This window comes from Pinus tabuliformis, chromosome J (assembly GCF_031772625.1).
Source record: "Pinus tabuliformis cultivar Carrire ecotype Pingquan chromosome J, CPIR1, whole genome shotgun sequence".
In the NCBI taxonomy this organism is placed as follows: Eukaryota; Viridiplantae; Streptophyta; class Pinopsida; order Pinales; family Pinaceae; genus Pinus; species Pinus tabuliformis.
This window is the reverse complement of record NC_142295.1, coordinates 349252957-349274503: the sequence shown is the minus strand read 5'-3', so window position 1 is coordinate 349274503 and position 21547 is coordinate 349252957. Positions and strand designations below refer to the sequence as shown.

The following is a 21547-nucleotide window of genomic DNA, read 5'->3' as shown; positions in this document are numbered from 1 at the left end:
ACCACAACAAAGAAAGCAGGTTTTCCCATTTAGGTTTCCTGGATAAAACACTGGTGTCAAATTTGTATGTGCATGTGTTTTTATCTCAACTTTTTCCCGCTGCATGTTGAATGTTAAGAAACTCTATCTTGGTGGAAGTTAAACTTGGTTTCAGTTTTCAGTTACCTTGATTTTTCAGTAAATACTAAATTCATCCAAGTAGCTGCAGAGTTCCAAGAAAATTAACATTTCCTACTATCTTGATGTCTTTGGAAAAATGTATAGGTTGTCATCTGATGTTATTTGATGTCCTTTTATATATTAATTAAAGAAATCCCCAAAGCTGAGCATTTTAAATAATTAAATGTTGAACTTAAGAAATATTACAGAGCTCACCCTTTCAATTTATAACTTCTAATTGCTAATTTAACCTTGGAACTTGCCTCAGTTAAGCACACTAGGTTCAGATATACACGCCTTAAATTAAACTTCTTCTCCCTGGTCTTATTTGTATCTCCTTTACTCTTTCCAGTTCATAGGCTCCAAGCACCACTATAATACCATTGTTGATTTTCTTGAGGCATGCAACTGTAACACAAGACAGATATAAGTAAAACGTCGTATTTATCAATGGAGTCATTCAATACATCAACATAAGCTTGTTTATTCATCAAGTGATAACTTATTTAACTACCTCCTCAACTAACCTACCTGTGTTTAATGTTGGCCGCTAGATTGCCTCAGGGCTTCCATATGAAAATTGGAGATAAATAATTCTCTTTGCTTGATTAGCACGAAAAGTCAACCAAGTAGCTTGTTTTTATATATTGGCCACATTGAATTGCTAAGGGGTTCCATAACCCTCATGACTGAACTCTTCCTCCTAGCCTTGACTACCTTTCGCTTCTACACTTGCTTTCTTGAGTTTTTGGTTTTTTTTTCTGTTCACATCTAAAGAGAGTATGTGGAAGGGACCTTACTGTTGAAGTGTTTTAAGCAGGTATCATTTTCCTTGGTTTGTTTTAAGCAGGTATCTTCTCCCTGGTCTTATTTGTATCTCCTTTACTCTTTCTAGTTCATAGGCTCCAAGCACCACTATAATACCATTGTTGATGGCACGCAACTGTAACATAAGACAGATATAAGTAAAACGTCTTATTTATCAATGGAGTCATTCAATACATCAACATAAGCTTGTTTATGCATCTATAACTCTTCCTCCTAGCCTTGACTACCTTTTAGCTTCTACACTTGCTTTCTTGAGTTTTTGGTTTGTTGTTCTGTTCACATCTATAGAGAGTATGTGGTGGATTAAAAAGTACACAAGGGACCTTACTGTTGAAGTGTTTTAAGCAGGTATCATTTTCCTTGGTTTGTTTCAAGAAGGTATCTTCTCCCTGGTCTTATTTGTATCTCCTCTACAGTTTCCAGTTCATAGGCTCCAAGCACCACTATAATACTATTGTTGATTTTCTTGAGGCACGCAACTGTAACACAAGACAGATATAAGTAAAATGTCTTATTTATCAATGACCATGAATTGCTAAGGGGTTCCATAACCCTCAGGACCGAACTCTTCCTCCTAGCCTTGAATACCTTCTAGCTTCTACACTTGCTTTCTTGATTTTTTGGTTTGTTGTTCTGTTCACATATATAGAGAGTATGTGGTGCATTAAAAAGTACAAGGGACCTTACTGTTAAAGTGTTTTAAGCAGGTATCATTTTCCTTGGTTTGGTTGGTAACTCTCTCTCTGTCTGGTTATTGCTAGCAGGATAAACGCTGTTGGTATATAGATCCGTAGTCTTGACTCTTGAGCTAGCTGTTAGGAGTGGTAGCATTAAGTAAAAGTGTTTTGTTAGGAGTCCTAATATTATAGAGTCTCAATTTACGTTAATGACCCAACTGTCGGCCCACATACTCAACTATTCTCATTGTGACTAGGGTTTCTAACTCATTAAAATAATAAAGCAAAGTCAATGGTGCCTTTCTGGGTCAGTGAAAGCAGGGTGTTCTTATTGGCCCCATCAGGGTTCAAGTCTTTACAATGACATGTTCTATGTTTGTACTCGTGCTTGTGCTAGTGCTTGCATTTGCAAACACAACTGGACCCAGATGCAAGTCCTGGGCATCTTTGGTGGAATAGATACTCCCCACCCATGGCTTCTTAGCAGAACTTGAATAATTGAATGTTGTATATATGTCTTGTTTCATTGAATATATTTTCATATTGGGAAGGTGCAGAATTGCCACATGGAATATAAGAAAGCAACTGCCAATAAAAATAATAATGGGTTGGATTCAATGGTGGAAAGCAAGGAGCTTTTCACCGTTGGGCAAGGTTCAATTCTTGTGAGGGCCTAGCACTAAAGCCATGGGGGCACCTTGAGGTAGTGGTCAAACATGTGGTTGCACCCAAAGAGACTATAGATTAAAAATGGTCCCATGACCCATGCACAAATAAGTGGATCAAAGCCCACCCCCATATCCTTTCTTTGAAAGCCCCCAAGGGTGTAGATCAATTGGCAATAGAGTGTACTATGAAGGAACTCCTTGCAATGTCGCTGGTTCAAACCTCACTTAACCCCTGTGCTGTGCTTGGGGGCTGTGCGCTGCACCTAGAGGTAATATTGGTAACAGTTGGAATCAACCCCAACTCACACGAGTACAAGCCTGACCTAGTTTCCTATTCCTCTAAACACAAAAATAATAATAATAAAATAAAGCAAGATATAAATTGTTGTCCCCCTTGTAGAGGTTCTTTTGTTACAATGCAAATCCAAGCATCATTAGATGCAACTACAGGATAGGTGCATCCCTCACTTAAAATCTTGCCTTTGCACTTGAAATCTTGTTTCACGAATCTTAGGATGTTATCACCCAAATGCTCTTTAACATCACTTTCATAAACTTAATAAATTTATAACATGTAGCAAACGCTTCAGAAAGGGACATTTTATCAGATCTCTTAAGAACAAAAAATGTTAAAATACATGAATCCTTGCACAATGCATATGATTGATGGAGGAGCATGTTTTATTCCTTTCTACCGCAATAGCAAGAAAAGATAGACTTGTTGACAACCAACCAATGCTTAAAATGGAACATATCGAAATTGTTACCTTCATAGGGTGAAACCTAATGAGAACAATTATTTGATTGTAATTTTTTTGAAACTGAAGATGACAAAAGCTGCATAGAAATTGCTTAGTACTGGCATTCATGATGCACTTGACTATTATAAATAAAGGATTGGTTTTTGATAAGTGTAATGAACAAAAATTGAAATACAGAACAAGATCAACTAACAATACCAATCAATTCAGCAAGCAAAGTAGCATGCACTTCAGTTGAAAATCAGTCAGGCCATTACCCGATATTCTTTTTCCCAGATCCAAAAATTTGTGCTCTGAATGCATTACCAAATAGGAAACTTGTATAAACATCCTTTCCTAATTTTAAATCCAAGTTCTTCAAAAGGGTAAAGGACCTTTAAAAATATAATGAAGACATATTTCATAACATTTACTTTCTCGCAGTTTATCTGTGTGCTTGTTCATTCATTTATCTAGTGTTGTTAAAAACGAACAAAAAGCATCACTAGTGTCATTGGCACTTATTAAAAGAAGAACCATTGCTATCCTATCTTGGATTTATAAAAAGTAGAACAGAATTCTATGCTTACATTTAGAATACTTTCTTGAAAGTCTTTGAACTACAGAGGCGATGGTACTATTCCAGGCAATACACGCTAGGTATAGCAAAAATGAAACATGCCTGCCTACCAGTTCCATAATGATTCCACAAAGATCATAGTCATTACAGTCGTACCCATAACACCAATAATAAGCCCTCTTGTGAATTCATTGTTCAGACATACATGCTTAAAAATGTGCCTTTATGTTGGACAAAGGCAACATAAAATACGTTAAAGACAAAGTTCAATTCTGATTTACCTGAAAAAAATTCATCCTTCCAAAGGTTTACATCACCTGTGATATTTTGGCAAACACAGACACTAAATTGACATGCTGCTTAAGCTAGTCTTACAGAACACTATACTTCAATCTGCAAACATGTTTACAGATATTCTAGAATAGTCTCTCAAACACTCATGGTTTAAATCAAGGTAGAAGATAGACAAACATCTTCACAAGATGCTTTAACCATCATGTTTCGTACTCACACTTAATTTCTTAAATCTCTTTAGGAACTGCACCTATGATTGAGGCAGCAAATGTGAATTCACTTTCCTTTCATTTCTAGGTGTTTTTCCATTATGACTGAAGAAGCTGAACTGGCGACAAGCTTTGTTCACTGAAAGTTGGAATTGGTTGCAACAGATTCTTCAGAATGCTGCCCAGCCAGAAGCAGAAGCGGTCTTTGCTGAACCAGAAGAAGTGCTTGAAGGCAGGCTCATCTTCAAACCCTCAAAAGAAAGGAAAAATTCAATTGATTCCAGACATGGTCAATCTGAATTTACTTCCCAGAAGGAAGCAGAAAGGTAAATAACAGAAATCAACAAATAATTATAAGGGATAACAGCAAAACTTACCTCAAGCTGAGAAAGATCTGATAAGGGATCAACATTATGCCTTGAAGTGTCCCTTGAAAACATTGATCCAGTGTTTTGAATTGGACTGGAAATCATCGCAGAGCCAATTTTGGCTGTCACTGTATCATTAGGTGGGGGAGGTAGAGGAGACCTGATTCTCCCACTCCCCGGGGGAGGGGCAAGAGATGCTTTTTGTCTGCCCGTGCTTGAGACACTCCCTGCTAAGCCTGCAGCTGAAAGCATGCCTGTACCTGCAGATGCTTTATTCTTGACATTTATACGGATAGTCTCACCTTCCTGCAATGATCATTAAATATTCATCCTTCAATCATGAAAAGGAACATTGAACACCATGACAAAATGAAACTGTTCACCAATCAAAGATAACTCTTAATACGGCATGCTGAGGACAGAAGTAAAACAGGACCTTATTAGATTAATTTAATACCATTGATGGTTCATGTAAATACTAAGGAAACAATAGATCATAAATTCAATGAAGCATCTGTACAGTAGTACCTAGACTAGTCTTACTTGTCTTTCATGTGGCAGGCAAGAATGATTATGCTTTTATTTACTTACAATTTGAAACTGATACAGGCCACAGCAAAATGCCAAAACATATCAAGATTCAAAAAGTCTACAAAATAAGTTATAACAAATAACAGAACGCATAGCATGTTTGGCACTTGCTTCTTTTTCTTTGCAAATCCTAACATTTCTCAGAGCAACTTCTGTTAGCTATGTCCAAATGTTGCTAGTTTCCAGCTTTCCATTTACATTTCCAGTTCAATCCTCTGTAGCATTATCCAAGAAATTTGGCCCCTTCGGAGAAAATGACAACTGTATGTGTGCAATACAGCTTAACCATACAAACTGGTCCTATTCTTTGATTCGTTGATTCTTACACTTACACTTAATGTTTTTGATTCCTTTTTTACAAGAAAACGGTAAAGAAAATCATAGAACTAGGTTTGGATATATAGCTCCTGGTTACAACAAGCTAAGAACAACAATGTCAGACAATGGAGTATCAAAGATGCAAGGGTCGATGGACCAACTTAAACAAACTTGGGGAAGGGCATGGTGTTGAAAAATCATGGATGGCTAAACACATATTGGTTGAGGAACCATGATAAATGTCAATGTGAGCAAAGGACCTTATTTTTTGAGGAAATTGACTATTGTGGAAATATGGATTTATGTTTATAATATGAAATGTGGAAGCATGCGGTAGAGGACATTGGTCATGATGCAACACAGGTTATCACAATTCTAGCACCAATTTGTCAAGTAGTTAGTTTAATGATTCAAAACAAGTATCAGCATAAATTCTAGACTCTCCTTGTGAATGTGCCCTAAATAGTGCATTCAAAGACTTTGAAAAAAAAATGATCATAGATATTATTTTAACATCAACAGAGTCACAACTATTAATTTTTAACCACCATGCCTCTTTATCTATTCAAAGGTTACATGTACTTGGGAATTTTTGAAGCTAGCTCGTACACAATATGCCACCTCATTCTTCTTGAGCATATGAATGAAGCGCAAAAGGCCTTTAAATTTTTCCATTGTTAGTATAGACTAGATTAAATCAGGGGAGACCAAAACAAGAACAGCAAAGTACAATACATGATTTTTGAACCAAGATTGATGGAATGATAATGGTGATTATAATCCATGCAGATTTAGGTTCCCCTTGTTAGTTTGGGCTGCTCTAAACTTGTTCTCCATGCTTCTTTAGCTTTATGAGCATTTATGTGAGAACACTTCATGGGAGGGAATCTCAAGAGGGTGCTTTGCCTCATAGCCCATTTTTCATCTATTTTGTCACTTGGATTAGTAGGGTGCTCTTGTTGTATAAAAATGTGGAGTGGGTGACTTACAAATGTGGATGCATAAAATATGTGGTGTTGCATTGAGTTGACATCTGTGGGCACATGCCTACCTAGTTGGCACTCTACTGGAGTAGGTAAGTTGGTTCATGTGGGCATGTACCTACCTACTTGGCATGTGTTGGTACATGCCCACATGAACCAACTTACCTACTCCAGTAGAGTGCCAACTTGGTAGGCATGTGCCCACAACTGTAGATGTTAGAATTCCATCAAACCTAGCACCCAACACTTAATTCCTAGCGAGTTATCGATTTACTAATTAAATGCACAACTAGGTTCATTAACACAATAAATTCAGCAGAAGCAAAATATACCAATCTCAATCACAAAATAAATGAAACAACAAATTATGCCCAATCAAATTAGTTTATCATTAAATTCTTCAAAACCTACTTGGGCTTTTGTCCTAGGATAATGGCTCAACTAAGTAAATACATACAACAATTGGATCTCATCCAGTTCATCAAGCACTCATTGGTTGATTTGGATCTCCTTGATTCCCCCTTCCTCAACCCAGCACAGTAGAGTATCACACTCCTCACTTAGATGCCTCTTAATCTTATGTGGTTGTATGGTGTGCCTTCTCCATCTCCTTAGCCTTTCTTTTATAACTTTTCGTTGAGCTAAATCCCTAAAATTAATCTCCAAAGTGATTGATGGCCAAGATTAGCTCTCACCTCACATGGATCAAGAGTCGGGATTAAAACATAATCACTAAATAAATTAATTTACTTTTCCTAAGTTTACTTTAGCTCAATAAGCCAAAAAGATAATTATGTGTTTTTCCTAAGTTAGGCTTAGGCTAAGTTACAAATGCAACTTGCTCACACTAGAGGAAGTTTCTAAGGAGACTTTGGGGACTTTTGCACTGTTGAGAAATCTAGGGCAGCTTAGTTAGGGCATTTAAATTTGATTTCTCTTTAACTTTGATATATGCTTGTGATCTTCTTATTAAATTCTTCTTCTTGTTGATATTATTATCTCTTTGATCATCAAACAACTACCTAAACATGAAAAACAAAGACATCAAATATAAGCACTTAGCCAGGGCAAAAACCCTATAATGGGGAAAACCCAGTCAAACTCTTCCACTAGTAGATTTAGATCAAATTGAGACAACCAGACCAAAAACAAATGATCTCCTTTTCTCCACCAAGTCAACCTCTCAAGTCCCAATTTTGTTCTTCAACAAAAATTTCGGCATGTCCTGCAACTTCGTGGATCTATGTCCTGCAACTTCGTGGTTCCATGTTCTGCAATATCGTGGATCTATCACAAATATTTTTGGCCCTACAACTTCATGTAGAATCTTCCATTATGATGAAAGAGTCCTGTAAGATGTGAAACTCGCATTCCTTTTATTCTTTAATAACTTCAAAACTCGGCTTGCTATTCTTTTAGACATAGGATAGGATCTTCTTCCAATATTTCACACTTCCTTTCTACTTCATAGGTTTAGATTGAATCACATATATGTCACCTTTAATTGGCCGGCTGCACTTGTATATATATAGTAGTTTGAGTCTACAATATGAGGTCGACTTGTCAATTTGTTCTTCAAGGAGTAGGGCAAGCCTACATGTAGGAGAGAGAGTTGACTTGGTGGAGTCGTCTTTTTGACACAAGACAATTTTTCTTCTGACTTAAGGTACCCATGAAAGGTCTTTTACATTATGACTTTGACTTTGACCCAATACAAAAAACCTAGAGCACTCAATGGGTGCTTTGACCTATTGACCATTGACCCAAGCATGAAACCCATGCTTTAATAAGTCAATTTCTTTTATAATAAAAATTCCTTTTTCTTTATTTAGATATACAATTATGAAGACCGACACTAGTTACATTCTTCAACACTCCCTCTTAACTAGGGAGGTATTCATATTACATATATACATAGGTACATGGAAGATCTCAAAATGATACGCTCTACGAAGAGTCATAGCACACGCGGTGCTACAGATTGGATACATGACCAAGGTATCTAATCGGGTGGAACTAAGGTGTGTTCCAAGCTTTAGCCTCTATAGGTACCATCAGACCTTAAGCTCTAACACCAACCCAAGGATCTAGGTGTGTATCCAAGGTCAGAGCTCCAAGACAACGCCACCCTCCCATCTTCGAGATCTAGACATTATCAAAGGTCAACCAGATGTCCTCCCAAGCATCTTGTCGCCCCAATATGCTTCATCTCTCCTTATCGACTAAATCAGATATATCCACCAGTCCAAGCATGCATCAAAATGTTCAACATTCTTATAAAGTGATCCTACACAATAACAACCCCAATTAGTAATAAACTTTCAATATATATAAGTTAACTCAAACCTCCGGGGTTCTCAAATATACTGATGTTGTTAGGTCGTCATCATATTATTCAAACACATCTAGGAAGCTTTCATCTTTAACTTTTATAGTAACACCAAACTCAACCTCAACACTTCTTTTGGATCAGCAAGTCTTGTTTTACAACTTTCCATTCACGAATATCTATCTGCAAGGCTTCAGCCATGATCTTTTATTCTTTCTTCAAGGTCTTAGTTGTCACATTATGCCCTCCCTCTCAACTAGGGAGATATACACTTTCTTTGATCCAAGCTCCCTCTCAACTTAGGGAGATCAACAACTTCATTCTTATAGGTTCTTTATCATAACATCGGAGAAACTTCAACCTTTCAAAGCTTCATTTATACAGGAACATCATTCTTTTTCATGGCAACAAGGTCATCTAGTCATCATCATTCTTACAACTCCCTTTATTCATCATGCTCATCATTATTATCAAGTCTTCTTCAATTATGAACATCTTCAACATTTTGAGGATTATGTACTTGCAAATCTTCAATAGCAAGTACAACCAAGTACAAATATACAGAAGCATGAAGTCAACTATATCAAATCATGTCAAAACAATTAGGCTTTAGACATCATGCTCATCATTATTATCAAGTCTTCTTCAATTATGAACATCTTCAACATTTTGAGGATTATGTACTTGCAAATCTTCAATAGCAAGTACAACCAAGTACAAATATATAGAAGCATGAAGTCAACTATATCAAATCATGTCAAAACAATTAGGCTTTAGACATCAAATACCTAAACCTAGTTAGGTTCATAGTCAACAAGGGTTACAATTTTTATATTCTGGACTTCAACAACTTGTTAGGGTTTTTGTCATAAACCCTAGATTTCATCATTGAGACTTAAAGTTTCCGATATCAACAACTAAATCAAGTTAGAAATCCAATCGTAACGTTTTATATCTTCAAAATTATGCCCTAGAATTTTGTTAAATTCTACTAGGGTTTTGTCACAAACCCTAGATTTCATTAATCAAATTAGCATACTAGCATTTCATATCTAGGGAATCATTCTTATATCAATCTTCTACTAAGGTTTTATCGTAAACCCTAGATACAAACATCAAACCCTAACAATTTTGACCAAACTAGGGTTTCAATCATGCGGAAGCTCATACACCCAAGTTTTCATTTGACTATTGCAAGGGTTTTGTCATAAACCCTAATTCACCAAACCCTAAAATCTAGGGTTTTATCATATAACTTAAACATCAACAACAAACCCTAAAAAGGTTAGGGTTTAAACATCAAGAGAGTAATATTTCATTACAGGTTCTAAACTTTATCAACAAACCTTAAGTAGACTAGGGTTTCATCATTAGCATACCCTAAGCATCGAAAGGCTAGGGTTTTACAGTGAACCCTAAAGGTTAGGGTTTCACCAAAATGAGCAAACAGCAAGAGATAAAATGATAAGGTTAGATTCAAGCTACAAATTAATCACCTAAACAAGAATCCTTATGATTCAAAATCCTAGATATGAAATAGTTAGTAATATAGAACAAATTTCAAAACGTTTGCACCTTGTAATATGAAGAAGATTTACTATAAATTTGTATACATACCTTGAGTTACCCCTTTTACAAACCTTGTAAGTTTTCCTTAATGAAGGGTTGCCTCTGAAATATGATAGCATCTTCATAGTTCAACCTTATTAGTCAACCAAGTTACCATTCTTAATATATACCTGCAATATTTCTTGATAAGCACAACCAAAATATGCAAGTACAATAGTGTGATGATCATCTAGAATTTTTCATTAGAGTGAGTTTCTAGGGAATTGAGCTACAAAATCTAGACATCTTTTAATTTCATTATTGCCAAGAATCGTCATATATCATGGACTATCTATAAACCCTAGACAATTGTGAGATAGGGTTTCTAAGAGGGAACAAGTGAATGAGAGAGAGACTATCATATGTATTATTCCTAGATATTAACAATCTTTAATGAGGATTTGCCATTCCTAGAGACATACTAGCAACTAACTCTAGAAAATAAGCAAGTTATACATACCTCAAAACTTACATACCTTTGAAGGATAGATGTTTCATAGAGCTTGTTACCTCTTCTTGCAAACTGCATACACATTTTGTTAGATGACTAAAAACATAAAGAGCAGTAACAATACTTACTTGATGAAGGCTTTGAGTTGGTCCTCAAATGTTGGATATCCTTTTATTGACTGTAGTAGAGGCTGCTACAAATTTCTATTTTTGACTTCTCCTTATACTGACATAGATCATTGTAGACCTTGATTTGTTTCAATGATTCTTCAATTTTGTTGACACCTAATCCTTGTGATTGGGTGAATATATGTAAATATATAAATAAGAAATATGAACAGTCATCAGTAGATGAACTGAACAGTCTCTCCCTCATGTATATAATGAAGACCTACCTGATGGAATAAGACACATGAATCATGTTTGCCTTATGGAGTTACTACCTGGCCTGACATGGTATCAGAGCTAGCTCCTTTTTTAGCTTTTATGTCCTTTGTAACTCCCTATTTTGCTCCTCTGCTCCTCTGCTCTCCATTCAAAAGAGATGTCCATTCAAAGTGTTGTCTCTCCATTCAAAACCGTTGTCCATTCATAATTCGCTGCATACTAAACGTTGCATACAAAGCGCTACTCCATAAACATTGGTGTTAGTGACCTGAACGCAGCTGCCACGCTTCCTCTACTGCAACGCTCCTCTGCTGCAACGTTTCCTCTGCTGCAACGCTCCTCTACTGCAACGTTTCCTCTGCTACAACGCCGGAAGCTGTGTGCTCGGAGGATTGCATGTAAATGGTATGCTGTACCGTACCCTGCGTTGAATGGAATGTTGGATTACTGCTCTGCGTTTGACCGTGAACTTCATTGAACTGTGCACTGGTTGTGTTGGTCATGGTCTGCGTGTAAATGGGGTGTAAATGGTACCATTGTTCGGTGTGTTGATCATTTTAACTCCATGCTGCATTGTTTGTATGTTTAAATAAAAAGAGGGCATAGTTGAGGTGTTGTTCATTTTTTGGGGTTTGCTAGCGAACTGTGCGTGCGTGGATTTAATTTGTCTGAAGCGACAGGTTGGAAGAGAGTTTGGATTTTGTGCATATCCAGGACTCATTTTTTTCTAGCAAGCGACTTTCTGCAGTGTTAAAGAAACGTTGCGTTCACCGCCGCTTCATTTCAATTCACTTCCACCTCACCTCCCCATATTCCATAAGCGCTCCATATTGTTTTTATGCTCAATCGGCAACACACCTATATTGAATAAGCCTACGCAGAAGTTTGGTGCGATACATTTTTTACATGAAAACATATGTTCATGTGTGAAGGCCGTGATTAATGTGTAATAAGAATAATAATATATTATATGGAGTGATAATATATTATTTCAAATGGGAATAAAAGTGAACGTGACATAAAATTCATTAAGTTTTTTATGGCGATGTGTTATATGGTATTATAAAAAAAAACATATACGGGTATATGGAAGGTATAGCATATATATTTGAGAAGTGGAAGGTATAGCATATATATATTTTTCTATCAGCAGAAGTAATTTTTTTTACATAATGCATTCAATCATATCCATGGTGGGAATAGTTCTCACTGGCAAGGAGAACTATCCTGAATGGTCCCGGATGATAAAACATACCCTCATTTTCAATGAGTTGTGGAAAGGAGTGTGTGTCGGAGACGGAGACAATGAACCAGTACAGCCTACCTCAGACAAAAAGCTCGTCATTTGGGAAGACAAGAACAACAAAGCTTATGCATTAATCGCAGCATCTGTAAATGAAGAAGTGAGTCGCCATATTTCGTCATATTCAACTGCCTTTGAAGCTTTACAAAAGTTGAAAGAACTCTATGACTCACATTTTTCACTTGAAGTTGTTCAACTCATGATTAAACTCTTCACTCTTGAACTACAAAATAATGATCCTCTTGCTCTTGCATATGAAGTAAAGTCTATAATGCATGACATCAAATCCACTAAGGTTGAATTGGATATTCCTCTTATCGCTTTTCTCAAGGCACTTTGTCCTACTTACTCCAATTATCTTGATTCATTGCAAGCAAATGGAAATCTCAAAGATATAACCTTTGACTCTCTTATGAAAAAGTTTGCTGAAAGAGAGAAAGCTTTTGGAAAGAAGACAGCCCCTGAATATTTTGAAGAGGTTGTGTGTCTTGCTCATAAAGAAAAGCATCTTGCTCAAGAATCTGCAAGAGGAAGAGGTGGTCGAAGAGGAAGAGGAAGATATTTCAGAGGCAGGGGGGGCAAACATTCTCAAGCAGAAAAGGCAGATTTACACTGCATACGCTGCAAAAGAAATGGATCACATGATGCCTCTACATGCAAGCTACCATGGGACAAAATTGAAGAGAAAAGAAACCAACAAAAAGGTAAAACTGATGATACAGACAAAAGTAAAGCACCTAAATCCGCTCACTATGTTGTGGCACAATGTAACATTGGAGTAAATGAAGATTTATTTAATGCTTCACTTGCTTCTTGGAAAAATGATTGGTTGCTTGATTCAGGAGCAACCTGCCACGACTCATAGAAAAGATTTTTTTGAAGATTTCACTGACAATGTTGATGGAGCAATATACTTTGCAGACCAATCAAAAATCAAGCCATCAGGGCTTGGCACAATCAGGCTTAAACTTCATGGTCTTCCAGACTTTCTTCTGCATCATGTTCTATATCTCCCACAACTCAAGAGAAACTTGTTGTCCTTGGTCCACATCCGCCAGCAAGGTCACTCCATTCATATGTTTGATGGCAAGCTTGAGGTAAGAAAATCATCTGACCACTCACTTGTCATGAGGGGAATAGAAGAAGAAAGGCTTCTCAAGCTGCAAGGAACCTCTGCTTGTGCACAACATTTCTCATACAATTCCCATCATGAAGAAGGTACACTTCCATCAAGTTTATTATGGCATGCTAGATTTGGACATTTGAACTATCACAGTCTCCGCTTGTTGAAGAAAAATGGTGTTGCTGGTTTGCCTACAATTCTTAGGAAACTTAAGCAATGTGATGCTTGCATTCACATTCAAGAGCACATAGAAAACTTGAACTCATTCATTCAGATTTATGTGGTCCAATGCCTGTTCCTTCTGCAAATGGAAATAAATATATCATGACATTTATTGATGACTACACCAGAATGTGTTGGGTTTATTTATTGAAGAACAAACCTAATGCTTTTCAAACATTCAAGAATTTTCATAAATGGATTGAAAATGATGCACAATCTCATATTGGGTCTATTTGCACTGATAATGGAAAAGAATACACATCAAATGAATTTGAAAACTATCTTTGCCAATATGGGATCAAACATCAAACAATTGTGCCTTATAATCCCCAATAGAATGGTGTAGCTGAAAGAATGAATAGGACAATCTTAAATATGGTACGATCCATGCTCTTCTTAAAAAATGTAAAGATAATGTTTTGGGCTGATGTTGTTCTATGTGTTGCATATATAAAGAATAGATGTCCATCTAATGCTATAAGAAACAAGACTCCATATAAAATGTGGTATGGACATGTTCCTTCGATAAAGCATCTCAGGGTCTTTGGTTCCACCTGTTATGCCTTGATACCAAAGGTACATAGAAACAAACTTGGTGGTAGAAGTCGTAAGTGTATCTTTCTGGGGTATTCAAACATCTCCAAAGCATACCGTCTCTATGATAAAGTAAATAAGAAGTTTGTTGTATCTAGAGATGTAATTTTTCTTGAATCATCCAAAACTCTCAATGTTGTTGAGCAGCAACTTGATCGCTTGGATAGATTTGCAAAAGCAAAATTATTTCAAGAATTTGATAATCAGATTCCACATCTTGAAGGGGGGATTCCTATACTAGATCAACATGTGGAATCTTCTTCTGAAGAACACTCTCCCCTGCATGAAACTCCAACAATGGATGATGCTTTAAGTGATGTAATTGATAGAATTGGGAGACTCAAACTTGATTCAGTCCCAATTCAATCAACGGAGCAGCCTGGACCATCTGAGAAAGGTCCCCCAAAGTGGCTGACAAAGACACTTGAAAGTGTTCATCCTAATGAGGTTGGAAAGACAGGAACTAGAAATTCAAACCAGCAAAATGGAGGTGATGTGGACGACTCTAATTCACCTATTGATATGGATGTTTCTTATGATTGTGAATTGAACTTGTCTACAGATTTTGAACCAACTTCCTTCAAAGAAGTTGCTTCTCATGATGAATGGAAAGAAGCAATGCAAAAGGAGTATGATGCCCTCATAAAGAACGGCACTTGGAAGCTGGTTGATCCTCCATTAGGAACCAAACCAATTGGCTGCAAGTGGGTCTACAAGAGCAAGTATAAAGCTGATGGCTCACTTGACAAGCACAAAGCTAGGCCTGTGGCAAAAGGTTTTGCACAGAAGGAAGGGATCGATTATGAGGAGACTTTTGCCCCCACAGCAAAATGGGCTACCATCCGGACACTCTTTGCACTAGCAGCTCAGAACGGTTGGAAAGTCCACCAAATGGATGTAAAAATTGCTTTCTTAAATGGAGATCTAAAAGAGAATGTTTTTATGTCCCAGCCTGAAGGATTTGTTGTGAAAGGACATGAACATAAAGTAAGCAAACTGGTGAGGTCCTTGTATGGCCTCAAACAAGCACTGCGACCCTGGTATGAAAAACTATTGAGCATCTTCTGAAACTCAATTTCAAACATTATGATCTTGATGATGCAACTTCATTTGTCAAGAAAGTTGGCAAAACAGTTGTATATCTTGTGGTATATGTAGATGATCTTTTGAAGACAGGGAACAATGAAAGCTACATTGCATCCATAAAAAAAGGAATTGGGGAAAGTTTTGAAATGATTGATTTGGGCTATGTTCATTACTATCTTGGCATTGAAGTAACCCAACATCCGAAGTCCATATTTCTTTCTCAAAAGAAATACATTGGAGATCTGTTGAACAAGTTTGGCATGACAGAGTGCAATCCTCTTACTACTCCAATGGAACAAAACTTAAAGCTCACATCTATTGAAGGAAAAGAATTTGAGGATGCAACAAAGTATAGACAGCTTGTAGGAAGTCTCAACTACCTAACTACTACCAGACCATACATTTCGTTTGTTGTTGGAATCCTCTCCAGTTTATGCAAAAGCCTTGTGAGGGACATTGGTCTGCTGCAAAAAGAGTTCTAAGGTACTCGAAGGGAACTCAAGACTTTGGAATCAAGTATACACAGGTGGACGACTTCAGCTTGATTGGATACTCTGATTCAGACTTCGATGGAGACAAAGAAACTGAGGTATCTACTTCAGGATATGCTATGAGTCTTGGATCAGGAGCTGTCTCCTGGAGATCATGCAAACAATCAGTTCCAGCAGATTCCACAACAGAAGCAGAATACGTGGCAGCAGCTGAAGCAACAAAAGAAATTGTGTGGCTCAAGAAAAGTCTTGAAGATTTGTAGGTAAAACAAGTACAATCAACTCCACTCATGTTTGACAATACCTCTACAATAAAGTTGGCCAAGAACCCAAAGTTCCATGATCGCACGAAGCACATCAATACTAAATATCATCTGATTCGACATCATGTTGAGGCAAACAATCCATCTCAGTCATTGTTCCACAAATGAGCAAATTACAACCATCTTCACCAAAGCGCTTGGAAGAGAAAAGCTTGAACGATTCAGAATGATGCTTGGACTCACCAACATCCCTTCAGATTAAGGGGGGGAATGTTGACACCTAATCCTTGTGATTGGGTGAATATATGTAAATAGATAAATAAGAAATATGAACAGTCATCGGGAGATGAACTTAACAGTCTCTCCCTCATGTATATAATGAAGACCTACCTGATGGAATAAGACACACGAATCATTTTTTCCTTAGGAGTTACTGCCTAGCCTGACAAATTTCAAGAATGGTTGATTCTAGGTCAGCTTCTACGTCATCATTTAGACTTGGACATTATATGTAGATGCACAGTTTTTCGTTCTATGTCACAGTTGTCTCAGCTTCCCTTCTCAATAAATGTATACAAGTCTCTTTTTAGGGAAGATTGTAATCCTTATGGTGGCTCCTAAACATGCTTATAAGAATGCCTTTATAAAACTCAGTCCTTCTTCCCAGGCTTATCTGTGCGTTTCCATGTCTTTTATTTCACAGGAGTCTCGGCTCCTTCAGATATTATGGTGACTGTGTCAAAGTGTCACTTGATCCATTTCCTTGTTGACTGTTTAGGGCTTCTTCTAGTCCACAGTGAGACTATTTAAACTTGGATCCAATCACCCATGAATTGTGCACAGACTTCTACACTTTATGATCTCTGAAATTAGAGAATTCGAATCACTGAGATACCACAAATTTTGAGGATTTTTTCTTTCCTTATGAAAGTGCTCGGTCTTGAATCGACTGTTGAACTAAACTTTCGGACTTCAGAAACAGAGTTTTAACACTCTTCAAAATCCTTCGCTCTACCTTGCTTAGGTCTACGGGCTAGTCATTGTGGCAAGGACTAATAGAATGTGCCCAGAAATGTGTAGAATCAGTTCGATTTTTCTTCTGGATGGATCGGCCTTGAAAGGTACATATGAAACTCTTGTTCTTCCAACCAATAGTGATCTTCCAGCTACCATTCTTTCATCACTAACCTTAACTCTAATACGATGTTGAGAAATCTAGGGCAGCTTAGTTAGGTCATTTAAATTTGATTTCTTTTTAACTTTGAGAGATGCCTATGATTTTCTTATTAAATTCTTCTTCTTGTTGTTATTATTATCTCTTTGATCATCAAACAGCTACCAAAACATGAAAAACAAAGAGACACTAGATATAGGCACTCAGCGAGGGAAAAACCCCTATAAAGGGGAAAACGCAGTCAAACTCTTCCATTAGTAGATTCAGATCAAATTGAGACAATCAGGCCAAAAACAAATGTTCTCCTTTTGTCCATTAAGTCAACCACTAAAGTCCCAATTTAGTTCTTCAACAAAAATCTCGGTATGTCTTGCAACTTCGTCGATCTATGTCCTGCAACCTCGTGGTTCCATGTCTTGCAATATCGTGGATCTATCACAAATATTTTTGTCCCTGCAACTTCATGTAGAATCTTCCTTTATGATGAAAACGTCCTTTAAGATGTAAAACGTGCATTCCTTTTATTCTTTAATAAGTTCAAAACTCGGCTTACTATTCTTCTAGACATAGGATAAGATCTTCTTCCAATATTTCACACTTTCTTTCTACTTCATAGCTTCAAATTGAATCACATATATGTCACCTTTAATTGGTCAAGTGCTCTTGTATATATATAGTAGTTCGAGTCTACAATATGAGGCCAACTTGTCAACTTGTTCTAAGGCCGACTTAAAGGAGTAGGGTAGGCCGACATGTAGGAGAGAGAGTTGACTTGGTGGAGGAGTCTTTTTGACACAAGACAATTTTCCTTCTTTGACTTAAGGTGCCCATGAAATGTCTTTTACATTATGACTTTGACTTTGACACAATACAAAAATCCTAGAGCACTCAATGGATGCTTTGACCTATTGACCATTGACACAAGCATGAAACCCATGCTTTAATAAGTCAATTTCTTTTATAAGTAAAAATCATTTTTCTTTCTTTAGAAAAATACAACAATTATGAAGACCGACACTAGTTACATTCTTCAACATGCACGCCTAGACACTTAGGCCTATGCGGAAGTACCTATCTGAGCTATAAACATCAACACTCTCTCTTAAGTCAAAATGATACTAGTAATGATAATATTGATAAGTAAGTCAAGATTGAACTATTAGGATTGATTAATGATAAGTTGAGTGATTTTCCATCATCTATACTTGATTACCAATTGATACAATGTGATTTAATATTTTGGGAAAGTCATACTTGAGATGCTATAAATGACTTTCTATTTTAAGAAAGTCACTCTAGAATTGTCAAAAATGAAATTTTATTTAACGAAATTCATCCCTGAGCTACAAATTTTCAACACTCCCTCTTGGCTAGGGAGGAATTTCTTTCTGCAACAAAGGTCTTTGTTTTCTCTACGCATCTTTGTTCATCTCTGCTTTGGAATAATGATGCCTCAATCTAATGAAGAAGAATCATCATAGGGGAGATTCATATATCACCTTATATCCATTGATCTTCCCATATTGACACAAGCTTTGGGGGATTACCACTTGTCAACACATGACAAGGATCGCGCACAACCAAGTCTTGCCTCTGCTTGGGGGGGGTTAACACTTGTGAACACATGACAAGGATTGCGCTCAACCAAGCTTTACCATAAGATTCAAGTGGTAGAACACCTGCATCCACAGACCTTGAGGGGATTACCACTTGTCAACACATAACAAGGACCTTGGACAACCAAGTCTCATCTCTGCTTGGGGAATTACCACTTGTCAACACATGACAAGGATTGCGCACAACCAAGCTACACCCATTGGCCAGATGGGTGATAATCCCAAGAAGCCCAGCTTGTGGGTAGGATGCATACTGGGGTATACTCTTGGCAAGTCCCAGACTTGATGGTAGGGGGGTTAGCACTTGTCAACACATGACAGGGATCACACACATCTGACACTCTCAACCCTAGCAGTTCTCTTGGCTCCATTCCCAACTTGTGAGCTCAAACAAGAGGGAAGAGCATAGCTCAATGTTCTTGATCATCCATGACCACCCCCACTAGGAAGGGTCACATCCATCAGTCCAAGCTACTCTCTAAATACCAAAAACTTCCTTTTTGGCAAAGGCTTGGTAAGAATGTCAGCTATCTAACCATTATTTGCAATATGATGGAGCCTCAGTGCTCCTCTCTGCACCATATCCCGAATATGGTGATATTTAATCTCAATATTCTTGGACTTGTCATGGAACAAGGGATTTTCTACAAGTTGAATCTCACTCTTATTGTTGCAGTATATTACTATCATATCTAGTACATGCTCAAACATCTCTCCAAAGAGCTTCCTCGGCTATACTACCTCACAACTAGCTATGTTAGTAGCAATGTACTCGTCTTCAACCGTGTTATGGGCTACAATATTCTGATTTCTTCTCATCCACGATATCATGGCAAATCCCAAGCTAAAGTAGCATCCAGATGTGCTCTTTTTGTCAGTGGAGTTACCAGCCCAATCAACATCAGAGTACCCATGTAGTCTCACATCTCTAGCAGTATATCTCAATCCAAGATTGATGTATCATGCAGGTGTCTCAACACATGCTTTGCAGCAATCTAGTGTGCATGAGATGGCTTAATCATTTATTGGCTCAGAGTATTGACAACAAAGCATGTCCGGTCTAGTGTTCACTAAGAACATCAATGCCCCAATATGTTGTTGATAGTCAAAAGGATTAGCCAAATCCAGTCCTACAGCTTCACCACATAACTTTTTGAAATTCATTTCCATTGGTCATACAAAATCTTTCCAGAAGCTTGACAGCATATTTTCCTTGAGAAAGGAAAATCTCACCAAGTCTTTGCCATATGCCTAGGCCCAAAAAGTAGTGCATCAAATGAATATCTTTCATTTCAAATTCAAAAGTTGACTCCCTCTTACACTGGAGGATAAGAGGTTCTCCACCTATCAAGAATAAGTCATCAACATATAATACCAAAATCAAAGGCATACCTTGGACCGTTTTGAAGTAGAGATTTGGATCAGCATTGCTTCTGGTAAAACCAATCTTCATCAAAAAGCTATCAATGCGAGTATATTGGGCTCTTAGGACTTGCTTCAATCCATAGAGAGCTTTCTTCAGTCTACACACGAGTTTTTCTGTCATGTACTTCAAAGCCTTGTGGTTGCTCCACAAATACTTCTTCCTTGAGGAAGCCATGCAGAAAAGCAGTTTTCACATCCATTTGGTGAAGAGTCCATCCCTAGCTAGCAACTAGAGCCACAATAGATCAGATGGTAGTATATCGAGCAACAGGTGCAAAAATCTCATCATAGTCTATTCCCTCTTTACGAGAGAAACCTCTAGCCACAAATCTAGCCTTATATTTTTCAATACTTCCATCTGCACCATGTTTAATTTTGAACAACCATTTAAAAGCAACAACAGACTTACCTTGGGGTCTTGGAACTATTTCCCAAACACCATTATGTGTGATGGACTCATATTCTTTGACCATTGCATCTTTCCATACTTGATTTTGCACTACGTCTTCAAAAGTGCACGATTCAGTTTGAATAATGTTGATCATGGCTACAACATATCACTAGAACCAGCATGGTTTCCTACTTCCTCTGAAGCTTCCTCTAGGGGCAACATGTCTATCAGCATCTTGTAGAGTGTCACGAAGACATAATGGTCTCTTTCTAGCAGGAGGATCTAAGGGGTCCATGGGTCCCATGGGTTCATCAACAAGATTAGGCTTAGAGGATATTCTTGAGCATCCAAGGCATCATCCTGACTTTCAACATTAGCAGGAGTGTCTCTTGCCTTTCCAAGAGTTGCATCTTCATCAAATGTTACATCCCTACTAAATTGTATTGTTCTTTGACCAGGCATGCATATTTTGTAAGCTTTAGAATTTTCACAATAACCGACAAACATACCTTTCTTCCCTGAAGCTTCCGACTTGTTCCTCTTTTCCTTTGGCACATGAAAGTAGACAGGGCAGCCAAAGATCATTAAGTGCCCAACCTCGGGCTTTTCACCAGTGAAGACTTCTTCAAGAGTCTTGTTGTTTAAGGCTCAGTGTGGAGATCTATTTTGG

General features: G+C 37.5%; 1 protein-coding gene across 1 annotated transcript in view; it reads right to left on the bottom strand.

Annotated features, from left to right (window-relative positions):
• Window positions 1-3811: 3811 nt before the first annotated feature.
• The window catches only part of LOC149227200 (uncharacterized protein At1g03900-like), a 30794-nt gene continuing 13058 nt past the window's right edge, over window positions 3812-21547 (bottom strand). The window contains exons 2-3 of the mRNA XM_089377710.1: window positions 4533-4829; window positions 3812-4397 (exon numbers count right to left, since the gene is read on the bottom strand). Coding sequence (XP_089233836.1) covers window positions 4326-4397; window positions 4533-4829 — 369 coding nt within the window. The 3' untranslated portion in view covers window positions 3812-4325. The remainder of the gene's footprint in view (window positions 4398-4532; window positions 4830-21547) is intronic.